General features: G+C 45.1%; 2 protein-coding genes across 3 annotated transcripts in view; one reads left to right on the top strand and one right to left on the bottom strand.

Annotated features, from left to right (window-relative positions):
* Nucleotides 1-13,162, bottom strand: part of LOC104945519 (ras-associated and pleckstrin homology domains-containing protein 1-like) — a 50,207-nt gene extending 37,045 nt beyond the window's left edge. Inside the window, 2 exon segments of the mRNA XM_010771203.1 lie at nucleotides 3,062-3,146; nucleotides 12,954-13,162. The gene's annotated coding sequence lies outside the window, so the exon portion shown is untranslated.
* Nucleotides 13,163-14,150: 988 nt separating this feature from the next.
* LOC104945512 (uncharacterized) overlaps nucleotides 14,151-22,051 on the top strand; it is a 12,579-nt gene continuing 4,678 nt past the window's right edge. The window contains exons 1-3 of one of the 2 annotated variants that reach the window (XM_010771195.1): nucleotides 14,151-14,867; nucleotides 15,520-15,849; nucleotides 15,943-16,073. In XM_010771195.1, coding sequence (XP_010769497.1) covers nucleotides 14,762-14,867; nucleotides 15,520-15,849; nucleotides 15,943-16,073 — 567 coding nt within the window. In that variant the 5' untranslated portion in view covers nucleotides 14,151-14,761. Of the gene's footprint in view, nucleotides 14,868-15,208; nucleotides 15,280-15,519; nucleotides 15,850-15,942; nucleotides 16,074-22,051 lie in introns of those variants that run through there. The other variant, XM_010771196.1, reaches the window with a different exon arrangement.

Below are 22,051 nucleotides of genomic sequence, written 5' to 3'. Positions count from 1 at the left end.
GGGGGGGGGGAAAAAGATGAGGAGAGTGTCAGAGGTGGACAGATGGAGAGGGAGACGAGGGGGGAGGCAGAGAGAGGAGAAACACTGAGTAGGAGAGAATTGCATGGATACACTGGTGGGCGCTAGGTGTGAGGACTCAACACCGCCAGCCAAACTTTAACAACATCTATTGCTATGGCAACACACATGTGACTGCAGGCGGACATGCAGCTATCACAAAGCTTCAGTGTGGCTCTCAGTAATAACTTGAATATTGATTTCATGTGTCCACTTCCCTGCCTATTCATATCACAACAACGCAGTCAGACGACATGTGCATGGATTACCATAGCTTCCAAAAGACGGTATGGTGTGATAGGAAAAGAGGCAAATGGCCGAATTTTTAACATCACAAGCGCAAAATACAATTATGAAACCTGACAATGAGCGTAATCGTTCCCCTTAAAGCTTTTCCAGCACCTCACAGCTGAGGTAACTTACATAATTGCAAACGGAACACTCATTTAACTTCTTTACTGAATTAAATGAGATGTTAATGTGCTATAAACAACAATATCATTTTAGTCAGACAAATGAAAGGGAAACATAACAAAGCTTCATGTTTCAAATGTGTCACCTCTTTGTGTGCATCCTATGTGATCCACATTTCAATCATCTTCAAGCACACATATTCAAGTGTATTCTTAGCACACGTAGGAGCGTGTAAATCAAGCGGCACAAAAAGGTGGCAAGTTTCTGTTCTCGTACAAACACAGCGAGGATGTGTCAGCTTTCCTTCAGGGCAGAAGTCCAATTGGGAAATCAATAGTCTTGTCCTGCCTTTTGTGGGATTGGGTTACACCCACACCCACACACACACACACACACACACACACACACACACACACACACACACACACACACACACACACACACACACACACACACACACACACACACGGTCTGCTGCAGTGCACACACACAGTTTTAAACATGATGCAGCACTGCAGCAGCAGACATTAAAGCAGACTCACTGCACTGGGAGAGCATGGAGGTAGAAAGATCTGCAATGCTGAGAAGTCAATCCTCAACTAACGGCCTCAGAACATTAAAACCCTGCTGTAACTTATTTAGATAAATACGTTGTGGTTGTATCTAGGACGCTGGATACAAAAAAGTGTGTAGAAGCCAAACAAAGAGTAGATTATTCGGTATCAGACGGGGTAAAATAAGAATACAACCGTGAATTATTTATTATTATATATCACATTTTTTCCCAGCAGTATATCCTATTGATTTGCCTCTCATCTACTATAGATAAATAAAATCATTGTAGTGCCAACATTTCTTTTTCTATCATCCTCTGGTTGCCTGGTCCAGCAAAACAGGGGGTTATCATTGGCCACCTGTTAGGGAATACAAAGCACAGTAGCATACTGCGCAAGCAACACATGCCCAAACCCAAACCCAAACACACACACACACACACACAAAACCCGTGCAGACATACAGCATGCAACCAGCCAGCCATGTGCAATGTGCAAACAGAGAGGGTCTGCACACATGCCACCAGCAGCTGCGAATGTCTTCCTCCATTTACCCCCTGCAGGATGCGCCTGATTGGCCGAGTGACGAGTCATGTCGATTCAAAAAGTATCTTGTCAATGTTGTCAACAAAACAAAAATGTGGCCGTCTGCTTCCTGCCGCACAGTTTCTAGCATTCCTTTCGTTCCAATGGTTCCATCCTTTCAATTTTGAAAAGCACACACACTTTCACACAAGTTGTTTTTATGTCCCGAATGTCTCTGTGGTCGTATGTCTTCATGAAACCGTGGGGGACATGGTTTCAAGGACAGTCTCTTGACAGTTGCCACGTACACGACAGAACAATGACAGATGACCACGGACCCGCGTGCACAAATTGAATTATATTGACAGGGCTGTGTCGGAGTTGCTAAGCGTCTCCACATGACACTGACACACAGCCATAAACCTCCTGACACACGAGCATCCCCACTTCCTGGGACAGTTTAAATGCAGGGGAGCAACTTCCTCCACTCCGCCGCGGGCTCCATCCCCGCTGCCGGGGTCCCAGTTAAAAACCCGGCTTCCTTTCCACATCCTCGTCTAAGCTTTGTAAACATCACAGCAAACCCCCCCCCCAAGAAGATAATAATATATGTCTGGGTCTTGGTCCGTTCACATCCTTTCTGTTAGTTGATATGTTAAAGCACTCTGTCCAGACATGCATTTACAAATTGGCACGGAAATATGCTATATTAATAATAATCAGAAGCATAACAAATCAAATAGCACCTAAAGGGTCACTTGATGTGTTCTGCTTCTGCTGTGGGTCTCGTGTGCTCTGTTGTTCTGCAGAGGGCCTCGACCCATAACTCTGCCTCCCTTATTAACAGAAGAATAAGGATCTGTGCTGATGTGTGTGTTCATATCGCGCGTGTGTTCTCTATCAAACCCCAGAGTCACAGAGCCAAGGCGCTCTAGGAAATGACTTGCTGGCCGGTCCTTGAAGATACGAGTGGAAAGAGTGAGACTGCAGATCAGCGATAGTGAGAGAAGAACGGCTCTGTGTGTGGAGCAGCTCTGTGCCACTAACCGCAGCACAGCTCGCCCTCACATGGTTCTACTTTAGTCGGGAATTATCTCCTTCGGCGAGGAGGACTCTCCTAAGAGTCCTCTTTCATTTAGCTTTGATTTACAAGGCCCTCTGACTGAGGCTTTTAAAGGGGGGAGAGAAGCCTCCCTTTCTACACCACGTCTGGATTGATCTTTCCCTACAACAAACACATGGATCCACAGTGTCACTCTCTAATGTGAAGCATCTACATGACAGATTGGACACATCAGGCACAGGAGAGAAAACACAGAGTTTCAGACCACCTTAAATCTAACTTTCAGCAGCAGCAGCAGCTTGTCAGAATAACAGCCTCTCATTTGTGCATGAGCTTGGCAAAGCTTACTGGCAGCGACGTCAATACTGTTTCACTCTGCTCTGAGTTTATTACCCACAGAAAGTAGCACTGGCAGCATTTACTCACTTAAGTTTACAGGAACTCTTACCTCTGAAGTGGCTTTCTCTCCTTCCTACTGGGGTTAAAGTTCAGACCCAAACCGCCAGTCCACTCCGCGACAGGGCCGTTCTCCTCTGAGAATGAAAAAGAGGGAAGAATAAAATCTTATTAGATACGAGTCAGCGTCTATGTTTTAGGACTATAGGAGGCTTTGTTACAGCATCTATTGGTCAGTCAAATCTTATAGCGTTTGTTTTGAGAGAGACCTGGCAGCCGGTAGCTGGAGGAAGGCAGACCCATTTCACTGTCACAAGAATGCGGAGGATTAACTGTGGAGTGTGCGTGAGCGAGAGACTTAACTAACTGCAGGCAAAAATTACACGCACAGCCAGAAAGCAATCAAGCCCAGTGCTGCCTTCATTATGATCGGGCTTCATTATCACTGCCGGATTAAGAGTGTGACATTTGAGCTGACGAGGACTTCTTCCTTTGACTACAAAGCCTTTTCTTTTCAGAGCCACACACGCAGGCGACTTCAAAAGCTTGCCAACACCGGCAGGCTACTCGTTTCACGACATGAGTCGGAGTAGAAACCAGAGTCAAAACTCTTATTTGAGTGTTGACTGTGACTCAGTTAGTCTGCTGACCGGTGTTGAAAATGTTTAACGAATCACCAACTCGTCAGTGCTGAGTCACATCAGCATAACCTTTTTTTATCCAAAACAATCTGGATGCTGAGTCACAGTCTGGTAATAGGATATCATTCAGGCACACAACCTGTTGACTGGAGGTTATAATGGGCTGATATTTGTGTGTGTGTGAGAGAGAGAGAGAGAGAGAGAGAGAGAGAGAGAGAAAGAGAGTGTGTGTGTGTGTGTGTGTGTGTGTGTGTGTGTGTGTGTGTGTGTGTGTGTGTGTGTGTGTGTGTGTGTGTGTGGTAGGCAGCTGATGTTGTGGCTGCCGACTAGGAAGCTATTCCTGCTGGCTTCAGCTGTTCTTTTTCTACACAACAACTGTTCAACAGCATGTGGCCCTTCCCTGGAAAGAGTGTGTGTGTGTGTTTGTTTTTTTGGATTTGTTACAAGGAGAGCGCGTCAGAAAGAGTCGGTGTGCATGTCTTTGCTCGTGCACGTCATCCATATATGTGTGTCATAAAACACACAATTGCCTTCTCAGGTTACAGGTCAGCCCCCTCCATCTCTCTCTGGCATTAAATGCACACACAGTTAATGTGTGATATCACTCAGTCAACACAAGGCCATTGAACAGGTGTGGCCGTGACACATGGGTCTGTGCAGCTGCAGAACAGTTGCTCCAGTCACAACAGCACGGAGCCGCAGGCAGCTGCTCCGCTGTTGGAAACAAAGGCCGGCCACAGACAAACATTAAGTAAATGTGATCAAAAAGCAAGGGCTGCACAAAATGGAGAGGACAAAAAGAACTTTAATCAAACAATTCCAGACACGAAAAAATACAATTTCCTATACCCCTTTTCCACCAAATTAGCACCCTTTTCCAGGAAGTGAAAACCAGCTGAAATAGGCATTGGACTCCTTTCCTGTTGCCAGTAAACAAGTAGGCTTCTATGTTATTTCTCCTGGAGTGTCACGCTCGACATCACATAGGTGGGAGCAGGAATAGTAAACAGTGAACATTTGACTTTCCTATTTGATATGCTCTCTTTCAAACTCTAAAACCAGAGGAGTGATGTTGGAGCAAGTGCATGAAGCCCTGAAAACAACATGCACTGCCAAAAAGGTGCCACGAACAACAGCTAGTTTCAGGAGACTTTTTATGTGGCCTAGCTTGGTGCCACACTTCAACAACAGACCAGGGGGAAACACAGAGCCCTATGTAGTGGACACAGGTGTGTCCTTGTCCACCCTCACTTCCCCCATTACCAGAAAATCCTTCTGGGCAGCTCATTTCCTGTCGTGGCAGGAAGTGGAAGGAGGGCAGCGCCGTGGGCGAGCTGAGGTGATGATGATGTCACAGCAGGAAAAGAAAGACAGGACTGTAGTAGGGGGGAAGTACAGCAAATGAGTAATAAGGTGGAGCTAAACAGTGGACAGTGTGTGGGGACTGGGAGAAGAACTTCCTCTGATGAGAATTTGTTAATAAAGTACTTTAGTGATGGTTTTATATTAAGTGACATTACAGAACGGCAGAAAGCGACACACTACACAGCGTCTTCGTTCTTCAGGATGACACAGCAGTGTAGATTATTACATGATACTAAAACTAAAAACATTCTATAAACCGTTAGAGGGAAGTATGATGTAACGACAGATTAATGATTACAGACCCATCCCACTCATTCTTGTCTTGCATGACAATATAGCACCTGGAGATGTGGTGAATTACAAGACATTGAAGTGCTTTGATCTGGTGTTCTCCTATCATTCACAACACAAAGTAGATATACTCCCTGAGTCCCTCCTGATCTGGGTAACAATGGCAGGACCTTGGGAGATGTATTGATCCGAGAAGGCCAACAGCATCCTAAATGTGCTCTCAGAACAAGATAAGGGCTCAGCAGTGACCCTGAGGTTCCTGTAAGGGCATTGAGGGGAGCCGTCAGAGGGCTGATTGATGGGAAGGTGCATTAGTATTGATCAGCCTATTGCTTTTATACCAATGCAAGTGCCACTCTTCAACCTCACATTGTTGACTTCCTAACCTCAGTACAGTAATTCAATACAAAACCACTTGAATATCGGATACGTTTTTGAGCTGTGTTCCTCCAAAGACCGCTGTTTTATTCAGTTTAAGAGGCTCATCAATGATTAATATGAACACAATGTGGGTACTCTGCGTCCCCCCCTCTCTCACACATTGAGGCCTGGTTGCGATTACAAGGAGCTGATCTGCTCTCCTCACTGGGATTCTCCACGGTCCGTGTAGGCCAGCACTCTCCTCTGGAAAAACCACACATGGTGGGAATTATGGAATAATGCTGCGTCAGGAATGTTCCCACGATGGCCAGTGGGATCTGATGGAGGTCCCATTGGCTGGCAAGCTGCCAGTGGGGTTTATGGGTAAAGTAACACACACATACAGTTACACGATCAAATGCCTCTTGTATTAGTCTACTAAGGGCCTTATCCTCTTGTGTTGAAGGAGAATGGTCCTTTGTGTGCACTGATTTCATTTCACTGCAGAGCAAATCAACTCTCAAAGCTCATCATTGCTTGATCACAGCTGATAGGAAAGAAATGTCACATGTCATTTAAACAGTTTCGTTGTAAGTCTCTCACCGACAGCAGTTAGGGGTGAGAGGGGTCAAGCTGACTGACCCCTGATATGCCCTCCCCATCGCCTTAAAGCAGGTCATGGTGCCAAACTCGGGGCAGATCTAGATTCAGCCACCGAGAAGAGTTGCCCCTTGAGGCACGTGGGCTGAAATAATCAGGATTCACTAGAGAGTGAAGATCAGCGGAGCAGAGAGAGATTAGCAAGCTACTCAGCCACTAACTTCACCAGAGACTCTTTCAATGGAGGCTCGGGCTCCCTCGCAGAGCTGCCAGGGTATTAGTCAATGAGATTTGGCAAAAGGCAGGCAGCCACACACACACACACACACACACACACACACACACACACACACACACACACACACACACACACACACACACACACACACACACACACACACACACACACACACACACACACCACTATTTTGTGAGATGAAGCCTGCAGGTTTGAGTGACTGTCAAGGGATTCTCGCGCAAAAATGTGTCAATCGGCTTCTGCAAAGGCATGCACGGCTGTGTTCTCGCTGCGTTGTAGGTCACTGGAGATTCCTGCAGTGTCCTACATGAACCTAAGAAGAAAAAAGAAAATGGAGCAGCCTGCCAAAGTTTGGACCGTACAGCAAATGTAGAGCCCTAACACGAAGCCAAGTGTTCAAGACTTTGGCAAAGGGAGACGGGGAATGACCTCAGTGTTTCCAAGCCGTCGTATTTCACATGACATCAGCTGCTGCGTTCTCATAACCCTTGTCTTCTCCGTCCGATACTTCTTTCCTCTCACTAATTTAGATATTTCCCCCTCTTCCTCACTGGTGTTTTACCGCTTTGCCAAAAACATTTGGGCTCTAGTGAAATGCCGCTGTGTGGTGCCTCTTGTGGCCGTTGCCTCGGGATGTCACGATCGGGCGATGTGACAAAGAATGGCTGCTTTCCAACCCCCTCTCTGGTTTCCCTGAGGCTTCACCGTACGCTCAAACACCGCCTGCATAGTGGAGCTACTTCTAACAGACATGAGTAACTTTCATGATTATGGGTGAGAGTGTAGTTGGGGGGGAAGTAGGTTACAGTGCATATTTAATGGCAAAACAGGCAATTTCAGCCCCAGTTTTTATGTGTACCCGCCTTGAACTGAACACACAGTTGGAGTGCTTAGCAGAATCTCTTTTCTTTGCGTGGCAATATTTTTTGTTTCAATGATTGAAGACATACGCTACTGCTTTTGTAACCACACACAAACATCACCCCCCCCCCACAATGTGATGCTAACCTAAAGACGCTATAATCGCTGTAACTGGATCCCCAACTCTCTCTGATCGTCATATAATGCAGCATTGTTAGTGTATCCCAGAGGTGTATAAATCCTCAGTGGATTTGACTGGAATGTAACCCGGAGGTCAATGATTAAAAAGGCAACTGTACAAGTATAAACATTGTTTGGGCCCCGTGGCAGGCGTTTCGCAGGGGGCGAGGGAAAACAATACTTCGCTTGCATCTGTATGACGGACTGTTAGTGTTAGCAGAGAGAGTGCACAAAGGCAAACAAACACCATAGCCCCAGCCCCATAAACACACACACACACACGCACTGCTGTTATGGTTTCATGAGAACCAGCTGAACTCTGAAGAGACGACACAGCGGAGTTTACCCCGCTGCAACACATCGCATGATCTGCCGCGAAGGGCCGGCCATTTCATCTAATTAAATCAAAGATGCTAAATAGCGCACGGGAAAGCAATACAATAAATCCACTTTGTTGGAGTCTATGTCTCGCACCAGACGGATCATACATCACGCAGTCAATAATGCATATTTTTTTTATTCGGCGGCCGTGGTTTTTCTCTGAGTCTGCACTTTGTGTGCTCTTCATACTACTTTCTCCGAAGCGCTCCTGCTTGCCTTAAGCACTTTTTGTTCTCTCCATGTCAAAGAGCCATTATCCATGGCCCAGCTCAATCCACACAGAGAGGCCGCCCATCCATCAGCCCATCCCAGGACTGCTGCGGAGCTTTAACTGGACTTACATAGGCAGGTGGGGTAAAGGAAGAAACACGATACCATAAATCACCGCCTCCACGAGGACGCTCCGCTCACTGATACCTGATGCGTCTGCTGGAATTATGGCAGAGAAATCCCACTGGGATGAAATTCCCTTTTCCAGCCTTGGATGTTAGGATCCATTTCAGGTTTAAGTCCCCAACTGTGTGCAACGCCACTTAAAAGAAAGTGGCCTCAAGGCTTCGATGCAGTCACAGGTGTTGATCATGCATGGGATAGAGAGTAGCAATCAAGAGAGACCATTTTTTACCCCATTTCCTGTCACATGTTCTTTTGCGTTAACTGCAGATCATTTATAATACAGTAGAGGAAGAGGGGGTGTCCTTATCGGTGGCCCAGCAGTGAGAATCAGCCACCTGCCATTGTCAAAGCCATAATTATTTAACACACTGTAGAGTGAGAGAGGTGGCACACAAAAGGGACAATGAATAAATGAACAATACTGTATCATAACAGATCAGATACAATATGGGGAAATAGGTCATGGAAGAGATAAAGACTGATAGACTGAGTTCACCAAAACCTGATCAAAAACAATAACACATTTAAGTGAGTAATTTTTTTTCAGACCCATCATTGTCTACAAATGCTTAGCAATTATACAGGAGGAATCCATCCCAACAGGTATATCAAATGACAGCAGCCTCTGTAGACCAGAATGCAATGCAACCACAAATAGTAATGTTAGGGATTTGAGTGTGGGGGATGCTAATATCAGCCACTTAAACATGTGCATTTGCTCTCATCCTGTACAAATGATAACTTTGTGTAAGTACAGACCTGTCCTCTTAAATGTTGTTGAAAGGTAATCTGGGAAATGCATGAAAGGATACGCGGCTGTTTGAAGGAATATTAAAACAAAAACTCCTGAAACGCACTGTGCATGAATAACATTGAACAGTGTCAAAATATCTCACAGTGGACTTTTCCTTTAAGAGTGTGAATCCCACTAGGACCAGAACTAAAAATGTACACGCTTGTGGAAGTGCTGCGGGTGAACACCTTCCCCCAACGGCACGGATATGAAAACTCAGCTGACACCCAATCGTCTATAAACTAAACCGTTTATATCTGTAGGTGTCTCTATATACCACGTGTGTGTGTGCGCGCGCTTGAGTGCACCTGCTGAACTAGGACCCAGATCATGCATTGCACTGAAAAAAAGAGGAGAGGCTGCCCTCCTTCTGCCTGTTTCAATCAGCTGTGCAGCCGGAGAGTAGCTGCATGGTCCATACTGTGCTTAAGCTAAGGCAGGCTATATCCAACATTTCCTGGTTGTATATTTGAATTGAAAACAATGGAGGCAAAAGAAAGTAAAAGTGCATGTTTTTTTTTTTAAAGGCCTTACCCATACTATTCTCTGTGCCAAAGAACAGAAAGTCAGTAGGTAATTTCCTGCAATAGAGGGCATTGATATGAGAGTGTGTGTGTATGAAAGGCCAACAGGAAAAGCCGCCCTGTATCTGCAGCAGGAGAGAGTTGCAGTCGCCACGCGGGCTTGGTTAGCCATTTGTCTTTGTTTTTTCAAACGGCGGGGGCAGCTGCCGCCAAAGGTCAGCAAAATGTTAGCAGAACAAGGCCCTATAGAGGCCAGGAGCACGTGCCTGTGACAAGAGGGGGACACACCCAGGTGGAGGGAGACATTTTCCCTCTCGTATGACACACCCTGGCATCTTGTTTGGCATCAAGGAGGCAGCTGCTGGTGGCCTTCTGCCGTTTATTCCCAACTCAAAGCAAGGTATGACCTTCGATAAGAGAAAAAGGTTAGGATATACTTTATTGATCTTAAATTGGGAATACTGCCTGAACGCAATGACTTCAGCCCGTGTATGAGGTGCTGTATTACAGGCTGTTTAACTTGGTTTGTTCTTCCCATCAAAAGAAATCCAGTTTTTTTTGGGCATGCAAAATAAAATACTGAATCCAACACATTATAGGTACAATTAAACTGTTGGAATGCAGCCACAAGCCAACATTTTATAAGTGGGGATATCAGGTTACACAGTCCCCTCCGGGTCTCCATCCATGTGTTGAAGTTTGCGTTTGAAGTGCCATCCTCCCCCCTGCCCTCCTTTACCCACCTACACCCCCGGCTGTAACACAACCTGGGTAAACTTACACCAACCACCCCTCAGAGTCTGTCTCTGGAGCTTTTGTGCAGAGCAGACTAGTGCCCAGGGACATGGGTGGGTGGATGGATGGATGGGTGGGTGGAGGTCAGACATGGCCCTTTGCAACTCGCACGACACAGAAAAGTGCTGATAGATGCATGGACTTTGCAGATGCCAACACACACGCATCTTTCTTCTTCTCTCATGGGATCACTCCTCAAGTCCAACATTTATTTGACAACTGTTTTTCTCATCTAATCAACTACATCCCAAGGAAATCCAGCGTACGCAAAAAATAGCGGATGAAAGCCAGCAGAGAGATGGATGGAGGAAAACAGACTGGCTGCTTTTTTTTCTTCCCTTCCACTTCTGGCAAAACAAGACAGAGTGCATGAATGAGAAAACCATCCATGTTCCTGGTGATGTGTTTCGAGCCCTTTCAAAATATATATACCCCCTCGGTTCTCCCTTCAAAAAGCCTCGGATAAAAAAAAAGCTGACGGTGAAAAATCCCATACATGTGTTTTTAAACGGGAGCAGTGAAATGACACGCTCCCTTCTAACATGTGTTTTACCTCTGTGGCTGGAAATGTAATCCATGACGGAGCTTTTTATGATTGAGCTGTACACCATACGGTCTGAACGCAATGACTTCAGGACTACAAAGCCTTGTGAATGTCTTGTTGCTGCATGTCTACTTTTTTTTTTATAGCCGTTTGTACTTATGCCATCACAACAAAATCCTGTTCTTTAGCACATATATCAAATAAAATACTGAATTCAATGCATTATAAAGGACAATACAACTGTTGCAATTCAGCCAAGAGTCTAAATGAAGCCAGCAAAATGTGCCTCTAACAATAAAAACACAGCCATTCCTTTAAACCCTCCTTCTAAACAGCTGATAACAAAAGTTCCTTCATTCATAACCAGACACAGGAAACAGAGACACAATAACAAAACCCCAAGGGAAAACAGCATGGTTTTCCAGATGTGCTCGTGCAATCACTCATTTTCTGTCCTCTGCTGTGTCCCCGACCAGACAGTAAATTACATCTGACACCGAATTCTATTTTCCTCTTGCAAAAAAACAAAAACACAACAAGCTTAAGGGCATCTGCCTGAGGGGAGGCGACCAGAAGGCCGGTAGTTATGTTCATCCCATTAACTGCACTGTAAGCGAATGGAGGCATTGTTGCTGCCCTGTCCCATGCCCAGAATAATGTGCTTCTAGTCTAGTGCTTTGTGGATGCAAATCAGGCGTGCCTCAAGGACACAGACAGCCCATTATAATGCCACTGTGGGGAATAAAGGCAGGGCCAAGTGGCGTCTTTACTGGCCATTTTTGTGTATTCACCCCTGAACAGACAGTGAGAAAACTGTCCTCGCCTGGCCTTGGTAGTGTAAATAAAACACACACACACAGGGAATGTTTACTGTGTTAACCTGGGTACATATGGCAGCCAGCCAGGCGGTGGCATGGTCTGCAGCCCCTCTACAAATGACCTTTGAACCCTACTGTCATGAAGGGGTCATTATCTTTCCTGTGTTAGTGTCTGCAGCATCCAAGACTGGGGCCAAAGAAGGAACACTGGGTACTTGGTTTAACCTCCATGTTATTCTGACAGTAAAGAAGCAGCATCAGAGTATCAGAATATGACCTTAAGCTTGAACTTTTTTTTTATAAGACTCTATATAAATGTGTTGTGTAAAAAATGATCTGATTTTGAAGGTAATTCCTCTGGCTAAAGTGGGTGCTAATGTGAGACTGGTAATAGCCACTGGCCAAACTGGCTCTCCAATGTGCTGCCGGAGGCGACATCCAACAATGGGAAATAAAACGGAGCTGCAGTGATGGAGGTGACTGATAATGGGCTCAACAGAACCACACTAACATACATTACCACTTGTGTAACCGTTTCTAAAATACATCAAATGTAATGTTTGAAAAAATGCACTGGTAAAATACAGACATTAACGCGACAAAAGCATCGGCCATTAGTAGTACCAGCCTCCTCCCTCTGAACAGGGTGGAGACACACATCTCTGTCACAGATGCAGGGGAGGAAAATGAGGGGTTTAATATCAGAAAAAGAGTGCCTGGGCTCGGCTTTGGCAACATAAGAGCAACACAACAAAAGGTTTAATGCCTCTCCCATATGGAAAGCTGCGGCTCTTTTCCCAGTCGGCCCAAACGCTGCACGCCCTTTCTCCCCAAGAAAGGGATTGTTCAATGGCCGCATAGGGGGCACACAAACCCCCCATTCAAACACCCTGCCACACAATACACACTTTCCTCTAACAGGGAACAACACATACACAATGTATCGTTTCTTAATACCTAGCGGTGCTTGCTTTAGTGTGGTTAACATAAGAGTACAGCCTCGAACCACCCAGGTTGATAAATGCTCGTTTATTTAGGATTGACATTGGTAGTTTCTCAACATGCTTATTTAAAAGAGAGGAAAAAGGAGATAGGGAGTGAAAACCTCCAGGAATAATAAAGAAATATCCACTTACAGTCAGACGGAATTCACAAAGAGGTTCCTTTCCTGTGTTCTCCAATGGGAGAGCAGATATCCCTGCCCTCGGGGGGAGGAATGAGGAGACTCCTGATATGATGGGTTTAATTATGATTTTAGAAGATATATCTAGTTAAAAACAGCCCGTTATCCTCATGTTTTCACCCGTCGTCGCCTCGTCTACACACACAATCCCGGTCCCTCTCCCATTCTTCTCTCCCTGCTGAGGAGGGAGACACGCTGCGCGTCTCCGTCGTTTCCTGTCCAGCCCCGCGCTGCCTTCAGGGTCCGTCGGAAATATCTCATATTGGAGCTGATCGCAAAGAAAATGAATGACCGAGCAAAACAGAGCGATATGAATATGTCCAACTGGGAAATAGATAAATTGCACTGTTACCCAAAATTAATATTTGACAAATAAAGTATATTTTTCTGATGATTAAAGGGTTACAAATATATATACCACGAAAGTAGGAGTTTTAGAGGAACAGTGAAGGCAGCATCAGTTTCCAGCAGATATTCCCTAAAAAAAATATATATATATACAATAATTATAATAATACAAAAAGAAGAAGAATACTTTCTGTAAAAAATAGTTTACAAGTTGATACAAAAAAATTATATATCACCCAAACTGCGGGGGATCCTGCTGATGCTCCCTAAAGCCACCCCCAGCAGACAAAAGGGGACTGGTTCCAGATTAGGAGATTATTGCATGTTATCCATATGGACACATGGCATTACTAACCCGTCAATCCCCCCTCATCCATTTTCTGAATCAGAATTACAGACAACATTTGTGAAATGTCATAATCCCCATTTCCAAATCCCATGAATTTGCCACCATGTGTTCCAACAGAGTAAATATTGTCTACCCTTTTGTGGTCTCCAATCCCTGCTCTGGGCTGGTTAACCTGAGGAAAAGTAAATTAAATGTTTGCAATTAATATACATTTGTATCTGCAAAGCATTTGTTGTGGCTTGTAACCATAGACTGCTTGTAACAGAAGACAACTAAAGAAATAAAGGGATGTGTCGCCATCTAGTGGACAAACAAAGACATTGCTTTTTGGTTTCATCCGCATTTTTGTTAATACATTTTTCTTTTCACTTTAACAAAGTGTACATGTTATGAGTCTTTGTGTGTCATACTCAATGACTCACACAGTGTAAAGAGAGTGAATTATTCACAGACATTTTCTCTGCTAGTCAGCCTTTGCTAATGTTGGGAGACACACACGTCAGTTTAGTGTTCGGTAAACATTTAAACATGGAACACCGGGTCATTGCACTTTTGGTCACTCACTTTACCTCCAACTGTGCAACATTCTGCTACACAGCAGAAGGGAATGTTACTATACTTTAACTTGCATGCTTCATATTTCACAAGGTATTCTAGTAAATGCAGGTTGTTCAAAGGTGTGCTTTTCCTTCCACTGTTTTAATCTTTGTCTCCACACAATGATACATTATAACACATAATTGGTTCACAGATCCTTCTTGCGTTATGTCTAAATGAACACAGTTAAATTAACAAAATGTGTAAGGCATCAAAGGTCACAATCTCTGGGAGAGAGCGGAAACTTGAGCAGAGGAGGCGTTTCTCTGCCACAGGATGTTTTCCCTCACGAGAGGATGTGTATCTGCACTCTCTGCACCGCCGTGGGAGTGTTGTAATCACACACACCGAGGCATTGTAGTCAAATTAACACTTCCATGGAACCCGAGTTGGTAATATCGCAGTACCTGATCGCATTTATCTGCAGCGTTTACAGTGTGCTGAAGGAGCTCGACCTGTGTTAGGTGATGAGGGAGATGTTGAGGCGAGTTGTGCAGAAGATGAAGATGAGGGCTTGCTGGATGTTCATGATCCTCCTGAGCTGCAGGTTATCTCGGGCTTCTGACAAAACACGTAAGTTTAGTCATTCATATACTCATAATTATTAGGATTCATGTGGTAGGAGAACACTGTGTGTGTTGATTGCTAAGTTTATGCATGTCAAATGTGGGATTTTAAATCAGAAATATCAGAGATGTGCCCCATCCTGAATACATCCTATCTCATTGGCTGTCTATATATTGGTTGGTGCCGAAGAGGATACTTTAAGTCTAAAAATGTCGGCTGAATTTGTGGGTTGAGATTTTTCTATGTAAACAAGTCAACAGAGAGATTTGAAAATAAAGTGTTGCCTCAATTTAAAGACTATAACAGTTTACAGAGAGTCTCTATTTCAATTCCAATACATCACATAAATCAAGACCTCCACCTCTTGAGTGGCATAATTGAGTCGTTCAGAGGATGACTCAAGTGATTCTTGTGAAATGTGAGTAAAAGGGGCAAATTTGCTGCTTTTGAATAAATTCCGTGTGGGGGTGGAGGTGCACTGAAATGATTAGATCCAAAGTGTTGATTTCACTTAGTGGCATTAGATTCTTATAAATCAATGTTTGCAGGAGTGTTAGCTGTGAAAGCATGTTTCCTTTGCAAGCTGTTTGGTTTTGGTTTCACATTGGTGTGAAAGACACGTATTTTCAGAATATATCATCAACATTTTTCTCTGCAGAAGAGCTGAAAATGATCTGCGTACCTTTCGGAGGCGATGCTTCCGTGCCTTGCCCGGAGCTGAACCAGCGAGACGCGACCTTGAACCTCCTCAAGAACGAAGAATTGATTTCCAAGCAAAATTTGATCAGCAGTGGAAACGCCACGTGGAAACCTCCGACCAAGGCAGAAGTCGAACTACATGAAAACAGGGAAAATAAATCAGTGCATTTCAAGCTGACGGGAGTGAATGCCAGCAGCTTCGGTCTCTACAGATGTGAGGCCCAAGCCTTTCACCCCCCTCCCATTGAGAACATGCCAAGTACTGTGTTCATCCTGGTACAAGTAGAAGGTAAATATCTTTTAAAGGTTGGAAGGAAACAGGGGAATATTTATAATTGTGTGCATATAGTCACTGAATACTTCCTGAATATGTTTCTTCCAGGACACCAATGCAGTTTGAAAACAAAAGCAGATGGAGGTCAAACTGATGGACTTCTCTGGATTTGGATTCTGGGGCTTGTAGTCCTTAGCATTTACGGCGTAACTGCCACTATCATTGCAGGCATCTTCTGGGTAAGCTCACGTAACACTACATGAGTCTGGAGGGGAACCGGTATTTAAACTACAGAGCAACAGCCATTGTCCTTTTATGACCCTTTGGACTATAGTGTATGTCAAATGTATGTCTTTGAAACTAAGGAAGCTTTTAAAAATACAACCAGAACCTCTGAGCTTTTTAGAGCTGGAGAAAAGACTAGATAATTAAACTAGATGCACACTAAAAAAAGAGACATATATTGTTCGTAAAATATTTTAAGACTGTCTACAAAATAAGAGACTAAAGCTTACTTATAGTACATTTTGTGATCTTGTTCAATATATTCAAATGCTTTAATATGTTTGCACTCATGTGTTTCTTATTCATTCAAAAACGTTTTTCCTTTGAAATTATGAAAGGTACATCAGGTACCCAAATCCCCAGAAAAACCCAGAAGACATGTCCCTTTCGTCCTCACTGATCAAGGGCGGATTAACCATATGGGCAACCTGGGCAAGTGCCCAGGGGCCCTTGAGCAAAGAGGGCCCTCAGTGACAAGATTATTTTTTCGGGTACAACCTCACTCATCATACATTGTTTTAAATGACATTCACTCTTCGCCATAAATAACACAGCTTTTCCATCGGGTCAAATTACTGTAGGTCTCTGTACTGTAGGTCTCACTATATGCGCTCAACTTTATTACTACGCGGCGGCGGTGTTTAGCCGAATCACAGCCCCACCCTTGAGCAACCACACAATTTCACTACATATTTTACTTTTGTAACTCTCGATGTTTGTGACAAATATAACTCCTCGTGTACTTGTACAGCCAGCTCGTCATATTTTGGCATTAAGTGGGGTGCTGCTCTGAGGTTTTGAGTGATATTACCTAGGTCTTCTTGAGCCATACACTGTCTTGAGATCTTATCCATTGTATCTTTGTCTTGTGATTTTTGACTGAAAGGGCAAAAGGCTAGACCTACTTTGGTTGAACTTTGTAGCTGCGTCCCTGCTTTTGACAAATAGGTGTGCGGTTGACATGCCAGATTGAATGAACATTTTAAATATTGGTCATGTTGGGTAGACGTGTTGGAACGTGGGTTGAGGTGCCCTGAGCTCTCATTGCCCAGGGGCCCCTGGAGGTACTAAGCCGGCCTTGTTGGCAGCTCCGTCAGTGGAAAAGTACTGGAAGCAGTTACGGCACACAAACAAACCCGTATAAATGCCAACAGTCGACAGACAGAAACCCGTTTACTGCTTACTCACTGTCGAAGGAATGCACAGATTTTTCAGCTGCTATACCTGCACAAACAAGAGCATTACAATCCTCAGAGAAATGCACCACTAACTCCACTGACGAGCAAAGAGTCTCCCCGTGCTCATCTGCTATTTGCACATATTTGGCTGGATGCATACCATTTGCAAATGAGACTCACTGCAAATACATCCATTCACAAAGATGCAATAAACAGTGAAACTGATACCAGCTTCAGACATTTGGTAGCAAAGGGTTTGCTGAATTCACACCGGGGGCTAGCAAACGTTTGGCTTTATGTGTGCCACAATACTGCTGAGGTCAACCAAAAGATGTATCCCTTCGTTTATGTTGGTTTCATTTTTAAGATGAGAAGAAGTTATATGAAACATAGATCGTGTCGGAGGATTCTGTTTACTGATTGGCTGCAAGGAGTTTAATTTGGTTGCTTTGTAATGAATTAAAGCTGCTGGGATCGAAGCAGCTGCCTCGGATTCCCATGGACATTGCACGGCAGCTGGCAGTGTAATATCATTACTACAATGTGTTTCATGTATAGAACCTTGTTATGGGGTATGCAAGTGATAGGCAGTTCATGAACACCATCAGAGACTGCAATCCGTTCTATGGATTGTCACAAAAGAATGCTGTGTGAGATCAAACGTGTTAACATTTTATTAGAATCTATTGTAGCCACTACAGCGCAGTGGTCATAGGTCACTACTTGGATTCTGTAAGAACTTTAGGTTACTATACGTCTTTGTTTTGAACGTTCAAGACTATAATAATAATCAAAAATGAAATATGAACTAAATTAAATGATCAAATAAAGTGAACATTTCACAGTGGTTATTGAGTTGTGTGGGGTTTATTAACATGTTTTAAACATGTTTGAATGGCGATATACACAGTGATAGATTAAGGCCTAACAAGTTTATAATAAATACAATTATATTTATTTTTAAATGTTGTCAGACAATCATAGGAATTTGGATTCATGTGGATCAACAATACGTTCCACTTCATTTTTTTATTTCAGGTCCAACCTAATGAAGAGTATATTTTTCACTGTTGTCCAGGTTCATAAAGCTGCATAGAACAACACCATAAGAGCAGGGTGCAAAGTATCTACCATATCTTTTCCCGGGTCGCCGAGGATGCTGGCGTTGTTTGTTCGCCGCTCCTCCGCCCCAAATATTGTTCTTTAGTCCAGATTAGAACCTCTCCTGTCTGGCTCTCTACTTTTGAAACGTCAGTCATCAGCAAAAATAGCAGCATCTCTATATCGAATCAACACAGATCTTTGTGTTGTCATCTCCTACCTGCTGGCTCTTTCCTGCTCATCGGTCCCTAGCCCGCTAGCTAGCTAGCATTATCGGACCTAGCAGGCTGCTACCTAGATGCTCCTCGGCTCCCTGAAGTCTGCTGAGCTAACAATTCTGTCTCCACCCCAACTCCACCCTAACTCCCCTAACTCCACCCTAACTCCGCGACCCGTGTGGGTCTTCCCATCCCGCTGCGATCAACCGGCTTCCCCGCTGACATCGTTTCTCCCTGCGGCCTACAGCTGGTGGCTATCAAGCTAGCTAACAAGCTAGTAGGCTGGTCACCCGGCTCCCACTCTGCACCAGGCTGTCAGCCCCTCCTACGATTCTCCTCCGAAAACCACTGGAATCATTCTCCTGATATGCTGTGGATTATCACTCTCATTTTATCTGGACTCACACCGCTCCTTCTTCCACGGTCATCCGGCTCCTGGTCTCTGCTGCCCGGGTCCCCAGCATTAGCTAGCTCCGTGCTAGCGCCACTTCACGGGATCATGCCGCCGCTCTACTCCCTGTCAGATCTCCACTCCTTTAATAACCGCCTGCCTCCGGACTGCATGGACATCCTCGCAGATAATGAAATACTCCGCAAACGCCGTCCTCCACACAGAGGCTCTGGCCGTAAGTTTTTATTTCATTCCACGTCTCCACACTCCATCCCGTCCATTCGGTCCTGTCACACGCCCACACTACGCCATCACAACAAAAAACACGTGAATCTGACCAATCTCCTTCCACGTTTCCCCCGGTCCAACACCACACCCCCCCCAATGCAAACGGTTCAGGCTCAGAGCAAGGCCCTTGCTCAAACACAGGCTCCATCCACAATAAAAAGGCACCATTCTGGGAATGAATTCCATTAAAGACAATAAGCCTGGACTTTTCTGGTATTCTGACCGAAAACATGGCAAAAGCCCCTGGACTATTTTTCTTTAAATCCAAATCCACCCCCAGCAGGGGGATTCCACATACCATTGGACAAACCCTCGCCCCACAAGGGGGCTGGGGTGGTGGTATAGCTGCTATTATCAGAAAGGGGAATTAAAATTTACATATCCCTCCCTTGATGGCTTATTCATTTGGTAACACCTATCTTTAAACTCTCTGGTCCCACTCCCTGGTCAACAGACCATCATTACCCATCCCCCGAAGCCAAAACCCCCTCCTTTTTCTCCGACCTCTCTGACATTCTCCCACTCAGCTTTCTGCCCATATTCCCCATCTGGTTCTCCCTCTTAGGTGATTTTAACATTTCATATTGGACGACCCGACCTTGGCAAATATGCCCTGCTGGAATTTAAGGAAAACACCCTTCATTGCATGGCAACTTCTTCTCAAACACATCAACTCCCAACCACCACAGCCGGCACGGAGGGTTGGTCTGCTCCACTGGTGTGGCTCATCCGCGACCATCCATCATCTGGGTCCAGCCTCCAATCTCCACGGTCTCTTGATTCCCTGGCCATCATCATGGGAGCATTCAACATCCCCATCCCGCCCAAAAAAAGCAAACGCACCAATAACCTCCCAGAAAAACCTCAAATCCATCTCACCTTCAGCCAATCCGGACTGCCTCCATTACCTGCAAGATTGTCATGGTCTCCCCCCCCCCCCACTTTTCTGAAAACCCATCTGAACTTGTGGACTATATAACAGCACCCTCTCCTTCCTGTTCTCAATGAACTGTGGGCCCCCACAAAAACTAAAAATGTCTCTTTTCATTCACTCGCCCCTGGTATACCCCCGAACTCCGCCCATATGAAAATCAAGGAAACGTCAACTTGAACGCCAACACAAGAAAACCTTCACTAACAGGTCCATCTTACAAAAAAAATTTTTCTTTTTAAACCCCCAAAGACTATCTCCAGCAGTACAGTAATTGCCACTCAAAGCAGCCCGGTCTAATTACTACTCACAACTCATTCAGTCTGGCTCCACAACCCAAGCGGTCTGTTCTCCACCATCAGCAAACTCTCAAACCCTGTGACACACGCCACTTCGTCCTTCACCCCTGAACAGTGCAACTTCCTTTCCTTTCGTTCTTTCCCAAACCAAAATCAGCAACTTTACCAATCTGACACCCTCATCAGCACCCCCACCTCCTCTCCTGGGCTCCCCCCCTTCACCTCACAGCCCCTGTCCCACTTCTCCCCTGTGACCCCCATGCAAACTGTCCCACTTTCATGACTGGAATTAACTCCACCTGCCACACCTTGACCCAATGCCCTCCAAATTTGTTAAAGAGAGCCTCCCTGCCATCTCCCAAGCTCATCGCCACCATCATTAACTCCTTCCCTCAGATCTGGATCAGTCCCCACTCTCTCAAACTGGGCTGGCTGTCACACCCATTCTCAAAAAGGACCTGGACTCCACACCTGACGTCATGTCCAGACTTCCGGGCCCATCTCAAATCTCCCCTTTCTGTCAAAAATAACTTGAACGTTCCATTGCCTCACAACTAAAAAAATTTTCACCTCAGCTCCAATGACCTCTTTGACGCATTTCAATCCGGTTTCCGATCAAAATACAGCACAGAAACACTCTTCTGAAAATCACCAAACGAACCTCCTCCTCTTCCTCTGACTCCGGGCAACCGTGAACATGCCTCATCGCTCCTCGACCTCACCGCCAGGCATTCAACACCATCAACCACACCATCCTGCATGTTCCCTCGCTTCGAATCATTCCACTCAGGCATCGCACTGACACTGCACTCTCCTGACTGGAAAATTCCTACCTCACCGGACAGACACAGTTTTATCAAACCATCAACAACTGCACCTCTTCCACTGCTCCTCTGTCCCAAGGACGTTCCCCCAGGGTTCGGTGCTTGGCCCTCCTGCTCATACTTACAGCTCCCCCCTTGGGCAACGAATAATTTGTCGCACACAACCTTCAATTTCACTGGTACGCGGATGACATCCAACTTTATATCTCAACGAAAAACCGATCACCCCCACAACACACTCCCACTCTCACCAACTGGTCTCTCAGAAATAAAAGCATGGCGATGCCAAACAAAACTGATCTCCAACTTGAACAGTGCCAAATCAGGACCATCATCGATCATCGGCCCCCCATCCGGTGATCAAAACGACATCCGATATTTCAACTTCCCCCACCATTGACAGCCACACCTCTATCTCCCCCCTCGACGAATCCGCAACCTCGGAGTCGATTTTCGACCAGTCAGCTCAAATTCAACCCACATATAAATCACATCACCAGGACCGCCATTTTTCCACCTCAAAAACATTGCCCGTCTCCCGCCCATTCTCTCCTCCTCTGCTGCTGTAAAACCCTGATTCAGTTGCATTCATCACTTCACGACTCGACTACGCAATAGCATCGCTCGTATGGCATACCATCCAACCTCCTAATCAAACTCCAACCATATCCAGAACTCTGCTGCCGCCTCCTAACCCACGCA

This window comes from Notothenia coriiceps, unplaced genomic scaffold, assembly GCF_000735185.1.
Source record: "Notothenia coriiceps isolate Sejong01 unplaced genomic scaffold, NC01 NC01_scaffold00009659, whole genome shotgun sequence".
NCBI lineage: Eukaryota > Metazoa > Chordata > Actinopteri > Perciformes > Nototheniidae > Notothenia > Notothenia coriiceps.
The sequence above is the reverse complement of the archived record's forward strand: the minus strand, read 5'-3'. Positions and strand labels throughout refer to the sequence as shown.